Source organism: Esox lucius, chromosome 14 (genome assembly GCF_011004845.1).
Source record: "Esox lucius isolate fEsoLuc1 chromosome 14, fEsoLuc1.pri, whole genome shotgun sequence".
In the NCBI taxonomy this organism is placed as follows: domain Eukaryota; kingdom Metazoa; phylum Chordata; class Actinopteri; order Esociformes; family Esocidae; genus Esox; species Esox lucius.
This window is the reverse complement of record NC_047582.1, coordinates 19,200,631-19,218,276: the sequence shown is the minus strand read 5'-3', so window position 1 is coordinate 19,218,276 and position 17,646 is coordinate 19,200,631. Positions and strand designations below refer to the sequence as shown.

Sequence of the window (17,646 nt, the reverse complement as noted above, 5' to 3'; positions counted from 1 at the left end):
ATAAAACCCATGATCCTTGCACATAACCCCTTTCTGTGTTCGGCTTTCATCAAATGTTTAAACCATTTATTTCAGGCATGCTTTAAACCCATGGGTATTCATTTGAAAAAATGCTAATGTGAAGATGATTGTTTAGTTTCAGCTTGGTTATCATTGCATATACAACTACACAACGCAACTATACAAAGCTCCTTTCGTAATTCAGTTATGTTCAAAGTTTCAATATTGTATTCCCATGTAGTATGTGCAATGGGTGTGCCTGGTAAATCATGAATTGCCATGTTTTCATATGCAAAACAGAGACCTGGATAGAAGTGTGTGTAGGAATGGGCATACACACAGAGTGAAGGAGTGCAAGGGTCATGTATTCAGGGTCAGGAAGCACTACACATGTGTAGATAATGCAAATATATGCACCAAACCTCATTCTGCAAAGTTTATGTTTTCTACAATATTATCCCACGAACTAGAATGAAAATGTGTCAGGAAGAAGGTGCGTGAATGGATGCCTGCACACGTGCTCTGTGAGAGCTGGGCTTATTTTAACAATAATTTAATATGTCTGCCACCACAAACCCAGCCACCTGCAATAAAGCACTGGGAAGTCTTTCAAGAATGTGTAATCTAACAAAGGACTTGGACCCTCTTTCTGTCTCAATGTAAAAGTATCTACAGGCACCAACATATAACTAACACACTAAACACATTCCAATACCAGTGTTGTTATGGCACATTTCTGTGTGCTATTAAACAACACTGACGTCATTAATTGTACTGTAGAGACCAATATCTATTCAAGAACTGCATGTAATTATACATTTATTTTATACTTATTTTTCATTACAAAGATAATCTCAAAGGCTGTTTAAAAACAATACAAGTCATAGACAGATAAACAGCATGTGTTCAGCCTCTCTTTTCCCACTGGAAAACATGGCATTCTAATCTGCCAGAGAAACAACAATGTCTTAATCTCCTGCACATAGTCGTGCCAGGACTAGGTTTACTGACAAAATCAAGCTCAAATTGTGAGGAAATGTATTAAGCATACCATAACATTAGATTGCTCTGAATGACTAGTGAAAAACATAGTACTGTTCATTAATTGGTTTGACCTTGAATATTGACTTGACATTTTGAGATAAGTGTACCTGAGATAGGGTGAGACGGCTGCCTGCTTTTTTGGGGTATTTGTTGGGGCTCTCAAACTGCAGGTCCTCCCACTTTATCCTCCAAAGCATTCCAGCCAGCTCCTTCTCCAGCTTCAGTTTCCTTTAACAGGAAGAGCAGGAGGACACATTGTAAAAGGGGTTTACAACAAAGGCACAGAAGTGGTCTAATACTACCAAAATATTATCACTGAGTCATTTGTATGTGATCTTTCAACGTAACTGAAACATGCCATTTCAAAGGAAATATTCATATTGTGTCAGGGGGAAATTTCCTCAGAAATTCAGTTGATAATGGATTTTGATTGAGCATTCTTTAAGACTGAAATTACTCTTTGAACTGTCCATCCAAAGTTCTATACAAAATGAAAGAATTGTCGAACTTATTTTATAAATAATAACTCCGTAATTAGGTAATGTTACAATGCTACATCCCTGATGTGGATCAAACCGCAAGTTACCAGACCAAAACTAAATACTGTGTGACCAAAAATAGACCACTTGAAAATGTATCGACTTTTACATTTTTAGGTCACTGAAGTCTGGACGTTTTTTTGGGGGGGGGTTATTTTTAAACACTTGTATAACTGGCAGTCAAGTCACTCCTAGACGTGGAAAAAAATATCCAAGTGAATCAACACATCTGGAGCAGATCTCTCAGGACTCGGGTGTTTCTCAACATCGACCATTTGCTGTATGAAGGCCTTGTTTTTAAATGTTTTTTTTTTATAAACTGGCTTCAATGTTAAGAGAGTGAACATTTTGAGTGGGAAATCATTATTAGCTTCATTCGAGTGTGCATGTGTGTGTGTGTGTGTAGAAGGGGGGCGGGCAGAGGCCACACATTCCAGGCCAATCTAAAAGGTGTAAAACACTTCCAGATGGTGGCAGTGGATTATTGCAGTGCTTGCATATTGGAGGATTTTACCTCTTTACTGAAACACCCCAACTGGATCAAAAACAACCTCAATTAATTGTTTCTCTGGAGCATATTTACAAGTCAAACAGTGCGAAAACATTTACCTGGGTCTTCAAGTGTATGTACAGGAACTAACTTCCATCGCCCTGCATTCCGACTAGCCAGTTCAGAGTACAAAAGGAAAGGCACTGGGCTTTAAAGTGACTCCTTTTACTAAACCTTTTTAACTGTAAGGACATTTTTAAATGTTTTGTTCAATAATGTTATAAAAATTAAGAAACTTCAAAAAAAGGTAAAAGCTGTCCTGAACATATAAAATATAAACCTCATCTTACTCAAAATCAGAATCAATTTTATTCGTTAGAGTTCATTTGCATATGAAATGAAATGGTCCTGCTAGAAGCAGACAATTTTAGAGACAGAATACACAGAGTTTACACAAAGTTTAAACACATTATATACAAAGAAGTTTGAGTAAAGGTCTGTTTAGCTTCCATTCCACTCTCTGTACTACATGACGAGTTGTGGCAAAAACTGGAATGTTTGCTAAATAGACTGGTACCCATAGGCTTACAATTGAGTGGTGAGCATAGTGCTACAATATAATGAAATAATGAGCAGTGGACTTACATGGCTTATACATGGCTTCACAGTTAACGTAGAGTATACATTTACATGTATCAGTATAATACATCTAAATGCAGGGAGAGTAATAGAGAGTGAATGTAGTGTATTGCATATACATAGTTTAAGTTCTGGGGTAGCTAAGTTACCATCTGATCTGCTAGTAAAACAAAAGACAGACAAAAACTTTGTGTAATGTAATTTGTCCATCAACTCTCTGAGTCAAGCCCATGTGGGAGAATGGAATGAGGTCACATCAGTGCCTGGCGCAGCACTGAATTTTTAGAGCGGGAATCACCATTAAAACAATTATCTCTGCCCCGAAAAGTGTTTTTCTATTTAAAGGCATTTGTTTGCAGGCCTCTGGCAGCCACAGCCACAGCAAGTACCGGGCACCACAGGAGCTCTATTGTTTCAACGAATTTGTGAAGAACTTTGCTGGACCAACCCGCAACTAAACTACAGAGCCTTGTAGGTTCTGCTCAACATCCCTCACACACTGACACTCATTTAAACCACAGTCAGTCTTAGAAGGCCAAAGTGAACCTCTTGAATGTTGTTTAAAACACAATAAATCGTAATGCCTCTGAGATTGTTTGCTCACAACCCCTTTGAGAGAACTCCTACAATAAAACCATGGAGTTTCTTTTAGATCCAACACCTTAAAGATATGTCTATATGCATTTGTTTCTGCTTAACTTTTCAACAATGCTATTTTTATGTTTTACAGTAATTAAGTGTGAGAAGTAATAACATTAAGTAAAATGTAAGTCCTAGAATATCGAGGGAGACCAATACATTTTTTGTTATTAAACATAATATGAAATATCAATGTTCCAGCTGGGACTGGCAACAGTAACATCAATATTCGGGGTAACAGTAGATGCATCAATTGATTTCTAAAAGAAACTAAAAGCAATAATTTTTTCAGTAGATGCACATTCGTTTTTTTTAAATATCACAATTAAAAAAGCAGTTACAAAAAAATAGAAAGAATTTCCAAAAGCTCACTAACCAAACATGATATCAGTATACAAATATGTTCATAGAAAGTAAATAGAAATGTGAGTGGAAAATGACCAAATGTGTCTTGTCTACATTCGGTGTGAAAAAATAATATAAAAGTAAAATGTTAAAGATAATTATGTGAGTGTAACTATGCAGGTGTTCTGCTATTTTGGCAGTGTCGTGTAACCAAGTTTGCCTTGGCAACTGACATGCTTCTGTGATTCATAACTCTCCACCATTACCTGCTGAGTGGTTGCTCCTGGCAACAATCATGTAAATTCCATACTGGAACATACAGTGGGGAGAACAAATATTTGATACACTGCCGATTGTGCAGGTTTTCCCATTTAGAAAGCATGTAGAAGTCTGTAATTTTTATCATATTTTATCTAATTTTTATCTCACTTCAACTGTGAGAGACGGAATCTTAAACAAAAATCCAGAAAATCACATAGTATGATTTTTAAGTAATTAATTTGCCATTTTATTGCATGACGTAAGTATTTGATACATCAGAAAAGCAACACTTAATATTTGGTACAGAAACATTTGTTTGCAATTACAGATATCATACGTTTCCTGTAGTTCTTGACCAGGTTTGCACACACTGCAGCAGGGATTTTGGCCCACTCCTCCATACACACCTTCTCCAGATCCTTCAGGTTTCGGGGCTGTCGCTGGGCAATATGAACTTTTAGCTCCCTCCAAAGATTTTCTATTGGGTTCAGGTCTGGAGACTGGCTAGGCCACTCCAGGACCTTGAGATGCTTCTTACGGAGCCACTCCTTAGTTGCCCTGGCTGTGTGTTTCGTTGTCATGCTGGAAGACCCAGCCACGACCCATCTTCAATGATCTTACTGAGGGTTGTTGGCCAAGATCTTGCGATACATGTCCCCATCCATCCATCCTCCCCTCAATACGGTGCAGTCGTCCTGCATCCCCAAAGAATGATGTTTCCACCTCCATGCTTCACAGTTGGGATGGTGTTCTTGGGGTTGTACTCATCCTTCTTCTTCCTCCAAACACGGTGAGTGGAGTTTAGTCCAAAAAGCTTTATTTTTGTCTCATCAGACCACATGACCTTCTCCCATTCTTCCTCTGGATCATCCAGATTGTCATTGGCAAACTTCCGACGGCCCTGGACTTGCACTGGCTTGAGCAGGGGGACCTTGCATGCACTGCAGGATTTTAATCCATGATGGCGTAGTGTTATACTAATGGTTTTATTTGAGACTGTGGTCCCAGCTCTCTTCAGGTCATTGACCAGGGCCTGCTGTGCAGCTCTGGGCTGATCCCTCACCTTCCTCATGATCATTGATGCCCCACGAGGTGAGATCTTGCATGGAGCCCCAGACCGAGGGAGATTGACCATCATCGTGAACTTCTTCCATTTTCTAATAATTGAGCCAACAGTTGTTGCCTTCTCACCCAGCTGCTTGCCTATTGTCCTGTAGCCCATCCCAGCCTTGTGCAGGTCTACAATTTTATCCCTGATGTCCTTACACAGCTCTCTGGTCTTGGCCATTGAGGAGAGGTTGGAGTCTGTTTGATTGAGTGTGTGGACAGGTGTCATTTATACAGGTAACTAGTTCAAACAGTTGCAGTTAATACAGGTAATGAGTGGAGAACAGGAGGGCTTCTTAAAGAAAAACGAATAGGTCTGTGAGAGCCGGAATTCTTACTGGTTGGTAGGTGATCAAATACTTATGTCATGCAATAAAATGCTAATTAATTATTTAAAAATCATACAATGTGATTTTCTGGATTTTTGTTTTAGATTCCGTCTCTCACAGTTGAAGTGTACCTATGATAAAAAACCAAAAAACCTGCAAAATCAGCAGTGTATCAAATACTGGTTCTCCCACTGTATCAACTGGAGTTTCTTTCTCTCTTTTTTTCTCTCTCTCTTTCTTTCTCTGTCTGTCTGTCTCTATGTCTCTCTTTCTCTTTTTCTTTGTCACTTCACATCAATTTGCTTCATTGCTATTAGAAACATTGTGTCAATATTCCCAAAGCATCAGTGTATACATCAGTGCTGGTGATGCTATTTCAAAAGAGAGTTTATCAAGCTGCTAATTACCTCATATTTAAACAAGTTAAACAACACTAAAGCTACCCTTACGAAATATAAGGAAAATATAAAATGCAAATTGTTTAAATTTCTTTCAAGAAAGTAGTTCATTACAACCACATTTTTTGGGTAAATATTTTTTTCCATATTCACCAGTTACTGGAACATATGACAACAAACCTAGTACAGTAATTAGGCCTATGTAACCAAGTAATTAACTGCAAACTATGACCTAGATTAACTATCGAACTACTACCTGGATCTTCTACTGAACTACCACCTGGATTAAACTAGCTGAACAACTACTTGGATAACTACTGAACTACTACCTGGATTAAAATTTAGCTCAGCACGCCGAGCTGCAAGTATGCAGAAAAATGACTAGTTGAAATACCTTTGGTTGACTACTCCCCAGATCTACTATACCATATACATTACTTTTATTGAAAGAATACAATATTAACAATGAAATAACATGGTATCATTTACAAATAATAAAAATAACAACAATAAAAATAACAAAGAAATTCTAGTAAAAGCAATGATTCCACTGCTCTCTCTCAAACTCCCGTCCTCCCTCCCCCTTCACAATTTTTCCCTTCCTCCAATATAAAATGTGACTGTCCCTCGTTCCGTCTTCAGAGCATTAGCCTGAGTGAACAAAACAACTGACCTGTAAATAAGGAAGCTGGATATTCCAAAAATGATGAGGGCTAAACCAGGACCCAACAGCTACAAGTCCCCAGCACTGGAAGAGCTGGAAAATACAGGGAAGCATATCAATATACATATTTCTGTTAACATCTCATGGCCCTACAATTTCATGCATACTGTATATTATTCCAAAAACCAAATAAAGCTTTCAAAAATCAATAGTATGACATTTGAAAAAGCCATCCCTGAAATGTATATATTCTCTATTTGGGTATGCTATAATTCACCAGTAACACAATCATAAAATTCTAGAAAATACAAAATCTTCTAGAATTCTGTTTGGCTCCATTACAGGTACCATTCTGTTAAACTCATGCTAACTGAGTCAGAAGGGCATTTCTAGATAATGCAGGATCCTTTTAGTCCCTTAACCTTGTTCACCAGCCACAATTCACAGTATATCAAAGTGTCTGGCTTCCACTTTTATCAGTGGAAACAAACAGCCAGACTTACAACGCACAAGTTATTGTAGAGATTCTTACCCGTCATGGCCTTCCCACTCATTAATTATCAACAGATACCATCTCCCCTCATTGCGGTGGCCTACCTAATTATTATTCATTAGCTAATCCATGTAAATTTCTACGCCATAAGTGTGCTTAAAAATTATTTCCATAAAATAAATAATGTTAAATGTGAGACAGTATCAACAGACAGGGTACAAGATATAACAGAGGTAGTGCTGTACTCCTATCCAACATGAATGACTTGAGCCAGCATACTTAACCTACTGTCAGCACAGCTGGGGTCATCAGAAGAGAAAATGCACGGTGGGTTATCCAGAGGTGGGCTCCCTTTGGGCCAATGAATCCTCTCCGTTGAAGACCAAATTATCTCTTTGTTAGTTCCATTGTAATGGGCCACAAGCTGCAAAACACCAAGAAAATTCCCATGGCCAAAGGATACACTCAGAGGGATGAACATAAAGCATGTTACCTAATCAAAATTAGCCTTTTACCCTCCTACTTCAAATAAAGACCACACAGCACAGCTTTATAGCAATTGGAGACCGTTTAAAATCCACAGCATCATTTAACCTTCATATCAAAATAGTACCCACTCTCCATTAATGTCCTTTAAAATATACATAGCCCATCAGCAAATAAAGCATAAGATTGGACGGATATTTAATGCCCATAACAAAATACATGTACTAAAATATTGAACATTAACATCTACTAATGTGTAAAGCAAGACAGGGCATATGTAACACAACTGCACTTCTCAGACAATTAGCAGTTTGGGAAAGGTTGTCAAGAAATGGTGGCCTTTCAGCTCTTGTGACGAGACCTATATTCTTTCATGCTATAGCATTTCCCATCCCCTGTCAAAACCTTCTGTTGTCACAGAAGGCCATTGTGAAACATGACTCTCCCCGTCTCTTACCAGCCGCTGGAGAATGTCAATTTAGCCTGCCTCCATAGTAGAGGGTCAGACAGGCATGTCGGGTTGGGCCCTCCCTGCTCGCCAGAATATAAAGGGAAAAGGCCGCCCCACTGAGATGCCGGAAAACACTACAGGTTGTAACAGTTTGTTGTGAAGCTACTCAACCAGTCATTAATGGCTTCACTAGCTGTTGGTTTCTATACAAACTTGTCTTTCTAATCAGAGATTTATCTACATTACTGAGATTTATTTTAGTTAGTGTTAACTCTGATTGATCTGGCACATTTTTGTCCCCTAGAGAAGAACTCTGGAACAGTCCAGAGAGTCATGGAAGTGTTTGTAAAGCACAATCTACATAAATCACTGAATTTCATGAACATTTGAGGTTTTACACAAAATCAGGACCCCAAAATTTCCCAAACAGTAATAGACTTTAGCCATTGCATGATGTTGAACATTTGCTTTTAATTAAATCTAAGGCATATTGGCACTACACAAGCAAAGCATTGGGTTTTCAGCTCCACATAATTCACTATGCAGAGAGGAATTTCAAGGGAAATTCTTTTTACAATAATTACAGCAACTGCAACATGTGGAATGGATTAGACCAGTCTCTGAAAGCACTGCTCTCACTCATTACAATGATTTATTTTTACTATTGAAATCCAAAATATATCATGACATGTTCTTATTTACAAATCATAGTGTACAAATGTATCTTTGGACTATAAATATTTTTGCAGTTAAGAAATGTATTTTGTCAGGAAATGTTGGCTAGACTCTTATGCCTAAACAATGCATTAAAATGGTGGATAAACTTTATTTCTGCTTTGGGAAGGGCTCTATTGCTTTGGGAATTAGCTCTATAATATACATTTCTAAAAATGAAGAACTGTTGTCTTTATGTGCATTTAAGGAAAGCAATGAACACAGAGAAGGCTATGCATGTACTATATGTTCCACAATGCATGTGGTGGTAAAACAGCATTGTCAAAACTCAACACACATCTGAGTAGTTAAATATGACTTTGGATAAATACATCTGTTGGATATTTTGAAAGAAGGGTGATCTATTTTTATTTAGCCCTTTACCTTTTTTTATAAAGAGAAATCAACTGAGAGTCTCTTTTACAGCTGAGCCCTGTATTACAACAATGAAAACACGTAGAAAATGGTAATAAAACATACACTAAGCTGTTGATGCAACAGTCTAGCATGGGATGCTAATTTGTCTAGGATTGTGCCTAAACAAATATTAAACAAATATAATCTGAGAAAAAAGAAGGCTGGTAAATGCCATTACCAAGGATGTGTTCATAAAATAATTCCCATAATTCTCTGGGTGGATTTTACCTAGACTACTTGTATGTGTCAATGTAGATATGCGTCATAAAAGGAGATAACACAAATAGGTTTTAAAAATTGTATTATTAAATAGATTCAAAATGTCTATGCGCACACTATAAGGTGGCTGACGTGTACAGCGCTGAACAGGCAGTGGACATTCGCTCAGGCCATTTAATCAGAATGAACCATGAATTGAGCATTTTGACAGCATCATGCCTTCAGATGTAATGTTAATTACATTACAACTTTTTACAGCCAGTATTGTAATTTGCAATGACTTATTATTCATTTGGATGGTTGAAATTGGAATTTAGCCTCAAGCCCTGGAAGTGTTTTGATATTTGTCTAGCTTATCATTGTTTATAGCTGGCTCCGATCACAAAGTAATGAGACAGGCAAGAGAGTGAGCTCGTCGATGATGCAAACCTTCCACCTTCTGGCCCTTAACCCTATATGGCAATGACTGTGCCATGTTGTTAAATCCATATCCACATTTAGGAAAACAGTGATGCAACATTTCTTGTTATTTCTTGTTATCATTATTTGTAAGTACATTTTATTAGGGTGTGTGTGTGTGTGTGTCTGTGTGTCTGTGTGTGTCTGTGTAAATTTATTTTCAGGACAAGGGGCAGAGTCATGTGTAAACATTTGCAATGTTGTAATATTGGGTACATATTTGCGTTGCATCTATTGTGTAATGTTTATTAATGATCAGTCATTTTTAGAATAGGAATACCTGACATGTTTTAACATGACTGTAAAGAACTGCTCTCACTTATAAAAATGATTTATTTTGACTACTGAAATTCAAAATATGAGATGTTTTAATTTATAAATCCATAAATACTTATTTTTAATATGAATATTTTAGTCACACATAATCCTATTTGGCACTGACTCTGCCACAAAACTATACTGATGTGGTTTAGTCAATATCCACATTCAGAAAAATTGTGTAGCCACATTTACTGTTATTTGCTGTTATTAGTTGTGGGTAAATTTTGTGAGTGGAGTGTGTATGTAATTTCCACAACAAGGGAGAGAAATATTTGCAATGTTTGTGAAATTGGGTACATTGTGAACTGTCCCTAAATTTGTGCCACATGTACTGTATTGGGTAATGTTTATAATCATCAGTTATTTAAGGAATACTGACATGACTTTAACATAACTGTATATTTGATTTGCCAGGAAAAAATAAAGAAAAAGGTTTAACTGAGTTTTGTTCATCTTTAAGTCACTTCATAAATAGCAACGCTTTTGCTATCTTGCTTAAATGGATCTACATTCAGACATATAACTTACCCCATATTCTCCAGATTCCTGGTTTGTCATTGCCCAGAGATTGAAATCAGTGTTCCTGGCATTGTTTTTGTCCATGGTCACAAGTCCTGTAACCCCTTAAACACAGCAAACATAAACATTTAGTTATTTGAGTTATAATGCAAAAATGACTTTAACCAATGCAAGAAAGTATTCTCTTTACAACTGGCAAGGGATTATGCAAAGTCAACCATAAGCAACACACTGATCATCTCAAAATATTTACCCCAGTATCTGAAGTTTTTCATCCTCTGTTTGATGTTGATCCCATCATTCTGGGAGCCACCCTCGGCCAGCGTCTCTTCCAAGGCTTGAGCGTACATCACAAAGCCATCATAGAAACAGCCAGCAATGAAATCCATCTGTAAGGAAAGGCATATACATATACATCAGCCAGCCCGAGACCACTTCATGACCTTCATGTACACATGCAACATTGTTTTTGATAACGAGAAGGCAGTTGACAAAGGAAACCCGAGTGTGTAGCCTTAGATGACACATCAGCATTAATCAGACGCTAACAAGGCACTGTTAATATGGCGATCTATTTTAGATTACTTCTACTTTTTCTCAGTGTGTTTATTTCTTTCACTGCCTGGCCGTTATGGCTTTTTCAATGTTTACAAGCAAGGTAGGAAGGATATCATGCTTCTCTTCAGTATCAACAGTAAATACAATAATTGGAGGTGATACCTCTAAGGAAGCCATACAATTTCTGAAGGGCATTTATCGGTGGACTGGCAATATCCCCCTCAACAAAAGCAGCCCAGGAATTAGCTGGCTTTTCCTGCCAGTGGTCTTGACCTCAGCCAAAAGGTGTCTTCCCATGTTTCCTGACTTCATGGACCAACTGAGAGGTTCCTGGTAGTAGCCTAACTCAGCTAAACTACTCAACTAGTATAGAGTAGGCTGGTTTGGTCTGTGTTTCTCCAATAGATGAGAGGCTAGCTAGCTACCTAGCGCCAAAGGCAAATCACAAGGTTAGTCGCAGCCCCCCTTCCTTATCAAACAGTTTTTTCTGGGTAGGCCGGTGACATGTAGCACAAAAGGAATGGTGCATTCCCTCAATACTATCACCAGGTCTACCGAACAGAGCTGTTGACCAAATTCAACAGCGTTCTAAGTGCCAGTGGCTCTTATATGGAAGTCCTGGGAGACGTTTGTGCCAGGCCAACTTTACCCTTCATATGTTCCGAGGTTTAGCACTGAAAATCGGAAAAAGCAGGAAACCAGAGCGAGACGAGCTGATTTCCCCCCATGCACTATATGGTTCGTCACTCCTGCAGGATCTGTTTGAGGACAGGCAGAATAGGGAGAAAGGACTTCAAGATTGTCTCCCTTTAGAGGGTGCCATCTGGACCAATGGAGCCCATGTGCATTTTGCCTTCTCCCTTCTTTACCGGCACTAAGGCTGTCATGCTCAACAGGTGCAGTTTGCCTCATCCAGCGGGGGGTGACACTGGTTTCCTCTGCCGCAAGGAGGTGACTGGGAAACCAACGTACCTAACGTGGAGTTTCGGGTGGGGGCAAGAGCTCAGGTCCCTGTTCACTTGCCATGTGAGCTTGGTAAACAGCAGTGGCACATTGTTGTCGAGAGAAAAAAAATGATATGCCACAAACAACGTCAAAATGGTTCCGTGTTCCTTGACCCAACAAGAACGGGATCCTGACTAAACATTCTTCATGGCTGGCTGTCCATTGTAACACTCGGTGTGAATGTGCAGTGTTGCCCTGGACGGTGAGAACAATTCCAAAATCCAGTTAACTGTTGCAGCGAGGTTGGGACTTGGCTCTGGTTCTACACACCGTGCGGGGAACTCTTTGAGACTGTGGATCACAGGATCCTCTCCAACCAAAACCACCCTACCCATGCTTTTAGTTTCAGTTCAGCGCACGGGTGATCACATGCTATCCTTTGACCCCTCCTTTACTGAGCGGTGCTGAGCCTGAACGCAGCCTTTGCGACTAAAGTAATGTATATGCCCACATACATGGTCATGCCAGCTCATAATACGACACAAAAGGGCAAGGGTTGCCTAACAGGGTGCACTCTCATTTCACATGGGGTGTCGCGGCATCCTGGGCACTAGTCAAAGGGTTGACTGTGGCTGATATCTGTGCTGCGACGAGTTGGGAAGGACCTCACACGTTTCGGTTAATTGCCTTGTTGGCACAGCTCCCAGGTTAGCACATAGTGTGCAGTCGGCTGGGACAGGATCTATGTTCACACGTTTCCTTTGGGTGCGGTGCCATGGGCTGTCTCGTGCAGTGCTCCGCCTGGCTTGGGCTGTTGTATTACCCCATAATGTGTGCCATAATTACAGACGGAAAATAAACTTCAGGATATGTCTATAACAACAGTTTCCTGAGGAAGGGAGTCAAGCCACGATAAAGCATGGACCTGCACAGTGTGTGAGGGATCCGCTGTAATTATGTGACATGGAAGTTGTGGGGTTTCAGTGGCCTTGAAAGACGTGATTGTATACAGAGTTCAGATGTGTAAGTGTTGAGAGTGCATGACCCCATTATGTTTTGCGCCTCATTCTATTCTTCTTAAGGGAACTGCGGTTATAGACATCATCAAAAGTTTAGGGCTAAGTTGGCTTGGGTTTTTATTCATACTGCCAAATAAGCACTATTTTGCATCTAAAACATAAAACATTCATTATTATTTTTACAACTAGAACATTTTACAATTTTTGTTATTAGAACTTTTCTCAGTGTAAATTTTGCAGCTAAAACATTTTCTTTAGCATAAAGAACACACGCTTAGTAAAATTCTCACTGCCTGGAGCATTGTAAACATTTAGAAGTGCAGGAAGGAAAAGGAATAGAAAAATATTGAATTATTCCATTCCACTTGCTGTTACACTTTTTGACTGGGCAAATAAAAATATTTTGAGTTAATGTGGACCAGGTCTCGAGCTCCCAGACTCTTCAGCCATAGAGACTCAAGACTTGGCAATGGGACTCAACCATTGGTGACTTCATTGAGACTGGCATAGGGACTCAACCATTGGTGACTTCATTGAGACTTGGCAATGGGACTCAATCATTGGTGACTTCATTGAGACTGGCATAGGGACTCGAGCATTGGGGACATGGGACACAACTCAGATTAAAGGTTAAGTAACACACTGACACTCAGACTAAAGGTTAAATAACACACTGACACTAAATGAGATTGTGAGGAACATCAGTGGTCATCGCCAGAACTTACACTGGCCAGTCCCCTCATTCATGCATGCTGAGCATGGGGAGCACCTGCTGAGTCTTTACAATGAAGCTGGCAACCAATGCAAGATACTATAAGCTACAATTCTGGTTCCTTCGACAGCACTGCCGGTACCTGCTTCACCCTCAAGTACATGAGCCATGGTCCTTTACCTAAAGTTACATTTAGTTTATTCTGATATTATGGAGCTATTTGAATTTCTAATATGATCGTAATTTGTGTTAGCCTTGTGGTGCAGTAGCTATGTTGCATAAGAACAATAACCTCATATTCTTATCTCCCCTCAGCAATGCACCCCAGGGCACAACCGGATTGCAGGCGGTTGGCTAGGTGCACAACAGGCAGTTAAAGTTACTCATAGTTGCATGGTTACAGTACTATAGGTATAACATTTTCTTTATGCCAAGATTACAGGCCTCATTGCTTCATTGTTTTACAAACATACCCAAGTAGGCATCTTGCAATGTTAGAATTACATTTATTGGTCAATTGAGAGGCTTAAAAGCCAAAGAGGTACCAGCCAATTAAACAATATGCCTCAATATTAGTATTCTATGATTGTTTTAGCCATGTTCAATAGCCTACATGTTGTAGTTTAGGCCTGCCACATGAATACTTATGTTTATGCGGTAGCACCCTGTGTCTAGGGCGACAGTCCATACTGTTTAAGATTCTTACAATAAAAAGAAAAGTTTCTTCGGGTATCCTTTACTTTAAAATCAGATGGTACCCCTATAATCTCTTCAAGTAAAAATGTCAAAGCATGTCAGACTTTCAAGACCTATCTATACTTTTTACTTCAAATGGTTCTTCAGATAGTATATGTAGGATTTTTACTGTACTAATAGCATAAGAACAAGCATAAATTACAAGAAGACATCTGAAATTAATAGCTTAAGGTTAATGTTTCAAATATTATTTTCAAAAAACAAAGTGTGTGCCTTATACAGTGAGTGGAAATAATATTTGATCCCCTGCTAATTTTGTACTTTTGCCCAATGACAAATAAATAATAATTTTAATGGTAGGTTTATCTGAAAACTGAGAGACAGAATAACAATAAAGAAATCCAGAAAAACGCATGTAAAAAATGTTATAATTTAATTTGCATTTAAATTAGTGAAATAAGTAAAACATGACTTAGTACTTGGTGGCAAAACCCTTGTTGGCAATCACAGAGGTCAGACGTTTCTTTTAGTTGGCCACCAGGTTTGCACACATCTCAGGAGGGATTTTGTCCCACTCCTTTTTGCAGATCTTCTCCAAGTCATTAAGGTTTCGAGGCTGACGTTTGGCAACTCTAACCTTCAGCTCCCTCCACAGATTTTCTATGGGATAAAGGTCTGGAAACTGGCTAGGCCAATGCAGGACCGTAATGTGCGTCTTCTTGAGCCACTCCTTTGTTGCCTTGGCCGTGTGTTTTGGGTCATTGTCATGCTGGAATACCCATCTATGACCCATTTTCAATGCCCTGGCTGAGGTTCTCCCCAAGATTTGGCCCCGTCCATCGTCCCTTTGATGCGGTGATGTTGTCCTGTCCCCTAAGCAGAAAAACACCCCCAAAGCATAATGTTTCCACCTCCATGTTTGACGGTGAGGATGGTGTTCTTGGGGTCATAGGCTGCATTCCTTCTCCAAACACGGCGAGTTGAGTTGATGCCAAAGAGCTCGATTTTGGTCTCATCTGACCACAACACTTTCACCCAGTTCTCCTTTGAATCATTCAGATGTTCATTGGCAAACTTCAGACAGGCCTGTACATTTCTTGAGCAGGGGGACCTTGCAGGCGCTGCAGGATTTCAGTCCTACACGGCGTAATTACCAATTGTTTTCTTGGTGACTATGGTCCCAGCTGCCTTGAGATCATTGACAAGATCCTCCTGTGTAGTTCTGGGCTGATTCTTGACATGCGTTTTTCTGGATTTTATTGTTGTTATTCTGTCTCACACTGTTCAAATAAACCTACCATTAAAATGATAGACTAATCATTTCTTTGTCAGTGGGCAAATGTACAAAATCAGCAGGGGATCAAATATTGTTTTCCCTCACTGTATAGGTTCCCTTACAGTTTCATTGTGAAGAACCCTTAAAGGATCCTCCAATCACATTTTCTTTTGAGAGTGTAGCCAATAGGTGGAACACTTCCAATGCAACAAGTCGACTAATCATCTTGTCTCAAGCAGGGTACATAACAATCGATTGTTATTATCTTTAACAACACTTCTTTTGTAGCTACACATAACCGTCTGGCTCTTGGTTTTGGGGTATTGGCTAAGCTTGCCATGCTCACAGGTCATTTAATATTCTTTAGATATTTTTGTATATTTCATTCTGAAGAATAGCAAAGCCAGCTCAGAAAGAAAAAGTGGGCTGCCAATCAGATGAAAACAACCATAAATATGGAGGTCTATTTTAGATGACAGTTTCTGCTCGCACATCTGCTGACAGTCGATGTTATATCTTACTAGCATTCTTCCTTCTCCCTCCCGCCACCACCTCTGCTTCAACCTGTCAACTTCTGTTTACCTGCAGATATAACTAACTGCACTCAATGCCTGTCGTTTTTTTTAATATACTGGTGGTTTTTAGTGGCAGTGATCTACCCTATAGGAGCAGATCTCCAAGACTTGCATTATTGATTTTCTTGAACAGATTTTTTGCCTTAATATTTTTTGAAATAAGGCGTTTTTTTATTAATCAAATACAGTCAATAATCATTTGTATAATTCACAGATTTTATGGCAGTCTAAGATTTACTTAGTTGCATATAATACTGACGCAAGTCTGAAATTGCTCAGGTCCTTTCAAATATTTGTTATTTTAGTTATTTCATAAACATAGTGATCTGATCTGTGACAGGGTTACAACCAACTTACCAGTGAAGGTTCTATGTTCACATCAAAGTCCTTTTGAGCTCTAATGTGAAGCTCATCTTGAAAGTCTTTGTATTCTGGATTATCAGGCTCCCTGTATGTCATAACAAACACAGACTGTGGGAAAAAGAGATACAATAATGAATAGGATAATTACTGGGAAATTACACACAGAGAGAGTCATAAACATGTCGCTACCAACTATGATGAATTACTGAATGGCATGCAGAATGATTTCCTAGTGTGTGAAAATGTCAGTGAGTAATATTACATTTAAAGCATGTTGTGAACAACAGTAGTAGGATAAGTTGTGAAGATTCTTCCTTTGTAATAATATAAACACTCTTATTAAAAGCCTTTTTGTAAACAATAACAACATTATATATGGTCAAGAATACAAATGTTTGTTTCTAATTGCCTTTAAATGCACACTTATGTCTTGAGGGAAATCTCAATTTCTGACATAAATCTTTGGTCATCACTTGAGTTTGACCTTGAACTGTGAAAAATTTAAATTGGGCCAACATCCTGATTTCTATCAATAGTTGGACATAACAGTGCAATACAAGTTTCTAGAAACATATTAAATAAGAACAAAAATAAAGAAAAACTGTTTGAAAAAAATTTGACCATGTTTTTAGTGCCAAATCAGCTTTGGTTACCATCAAAATAAATACGGAGTGAATTTCAGGTGATTAGAAAACCCTAAATACGTTGACAAGCACCCATTACTTCCTATAAAGCAACATCTAGTTACCTAGCTACAGTTCTACACTCAAGATAACATTCAATATTTTCTCATTATAGAATGTTCCCCCTGACCTGACATTCTCTCATATTTTTGTATGCACTTAGCTCTTAAATAGAAAAGAAACTTCAGAAACAAAATGGAAACTTTTGCCAGTCAACTTTGGGCAGATCAAGGAAAACCCAGATAACTAAAAAATGATTTGGGTCAATAAAGAACATCAGTGATG

The 17,646-nt window shown here is 38.7% G+C and overlaps 1 protein-coding gene across 1 annotated transcript in view; it reads right to left on the bottom strand.

The window, feature by feature from the left end:
- Window positions 1–17,646, bottom strand: part of LOC105015043 (atrial natriuretic peptide receptor 2) — a 38,576-nt gene that overhangs the window by 14,318 nt on the left and 6,612 nt on the right. Inside the window, 7 exon segments of the mRNA XM_010877865.5 lie at window positions 1,152–1,272; window positions 6,465–6,520; window positions 6,523–6,548; window positions 7,237–7,372; window positions 10,544–10,638; window positions 10,788–10,923; window positions 16,673–16,786. Coding sequence (XP_010876167.2) covers window positions 1,152–1,272; window positions 6,465–6,520; window positions 6,523–6,548; window positions 7,237–7,372; window positions 10,544–10,638; window positions 10,788–10,923; window positions 16,673–16,786 — 684 coding nt within the window.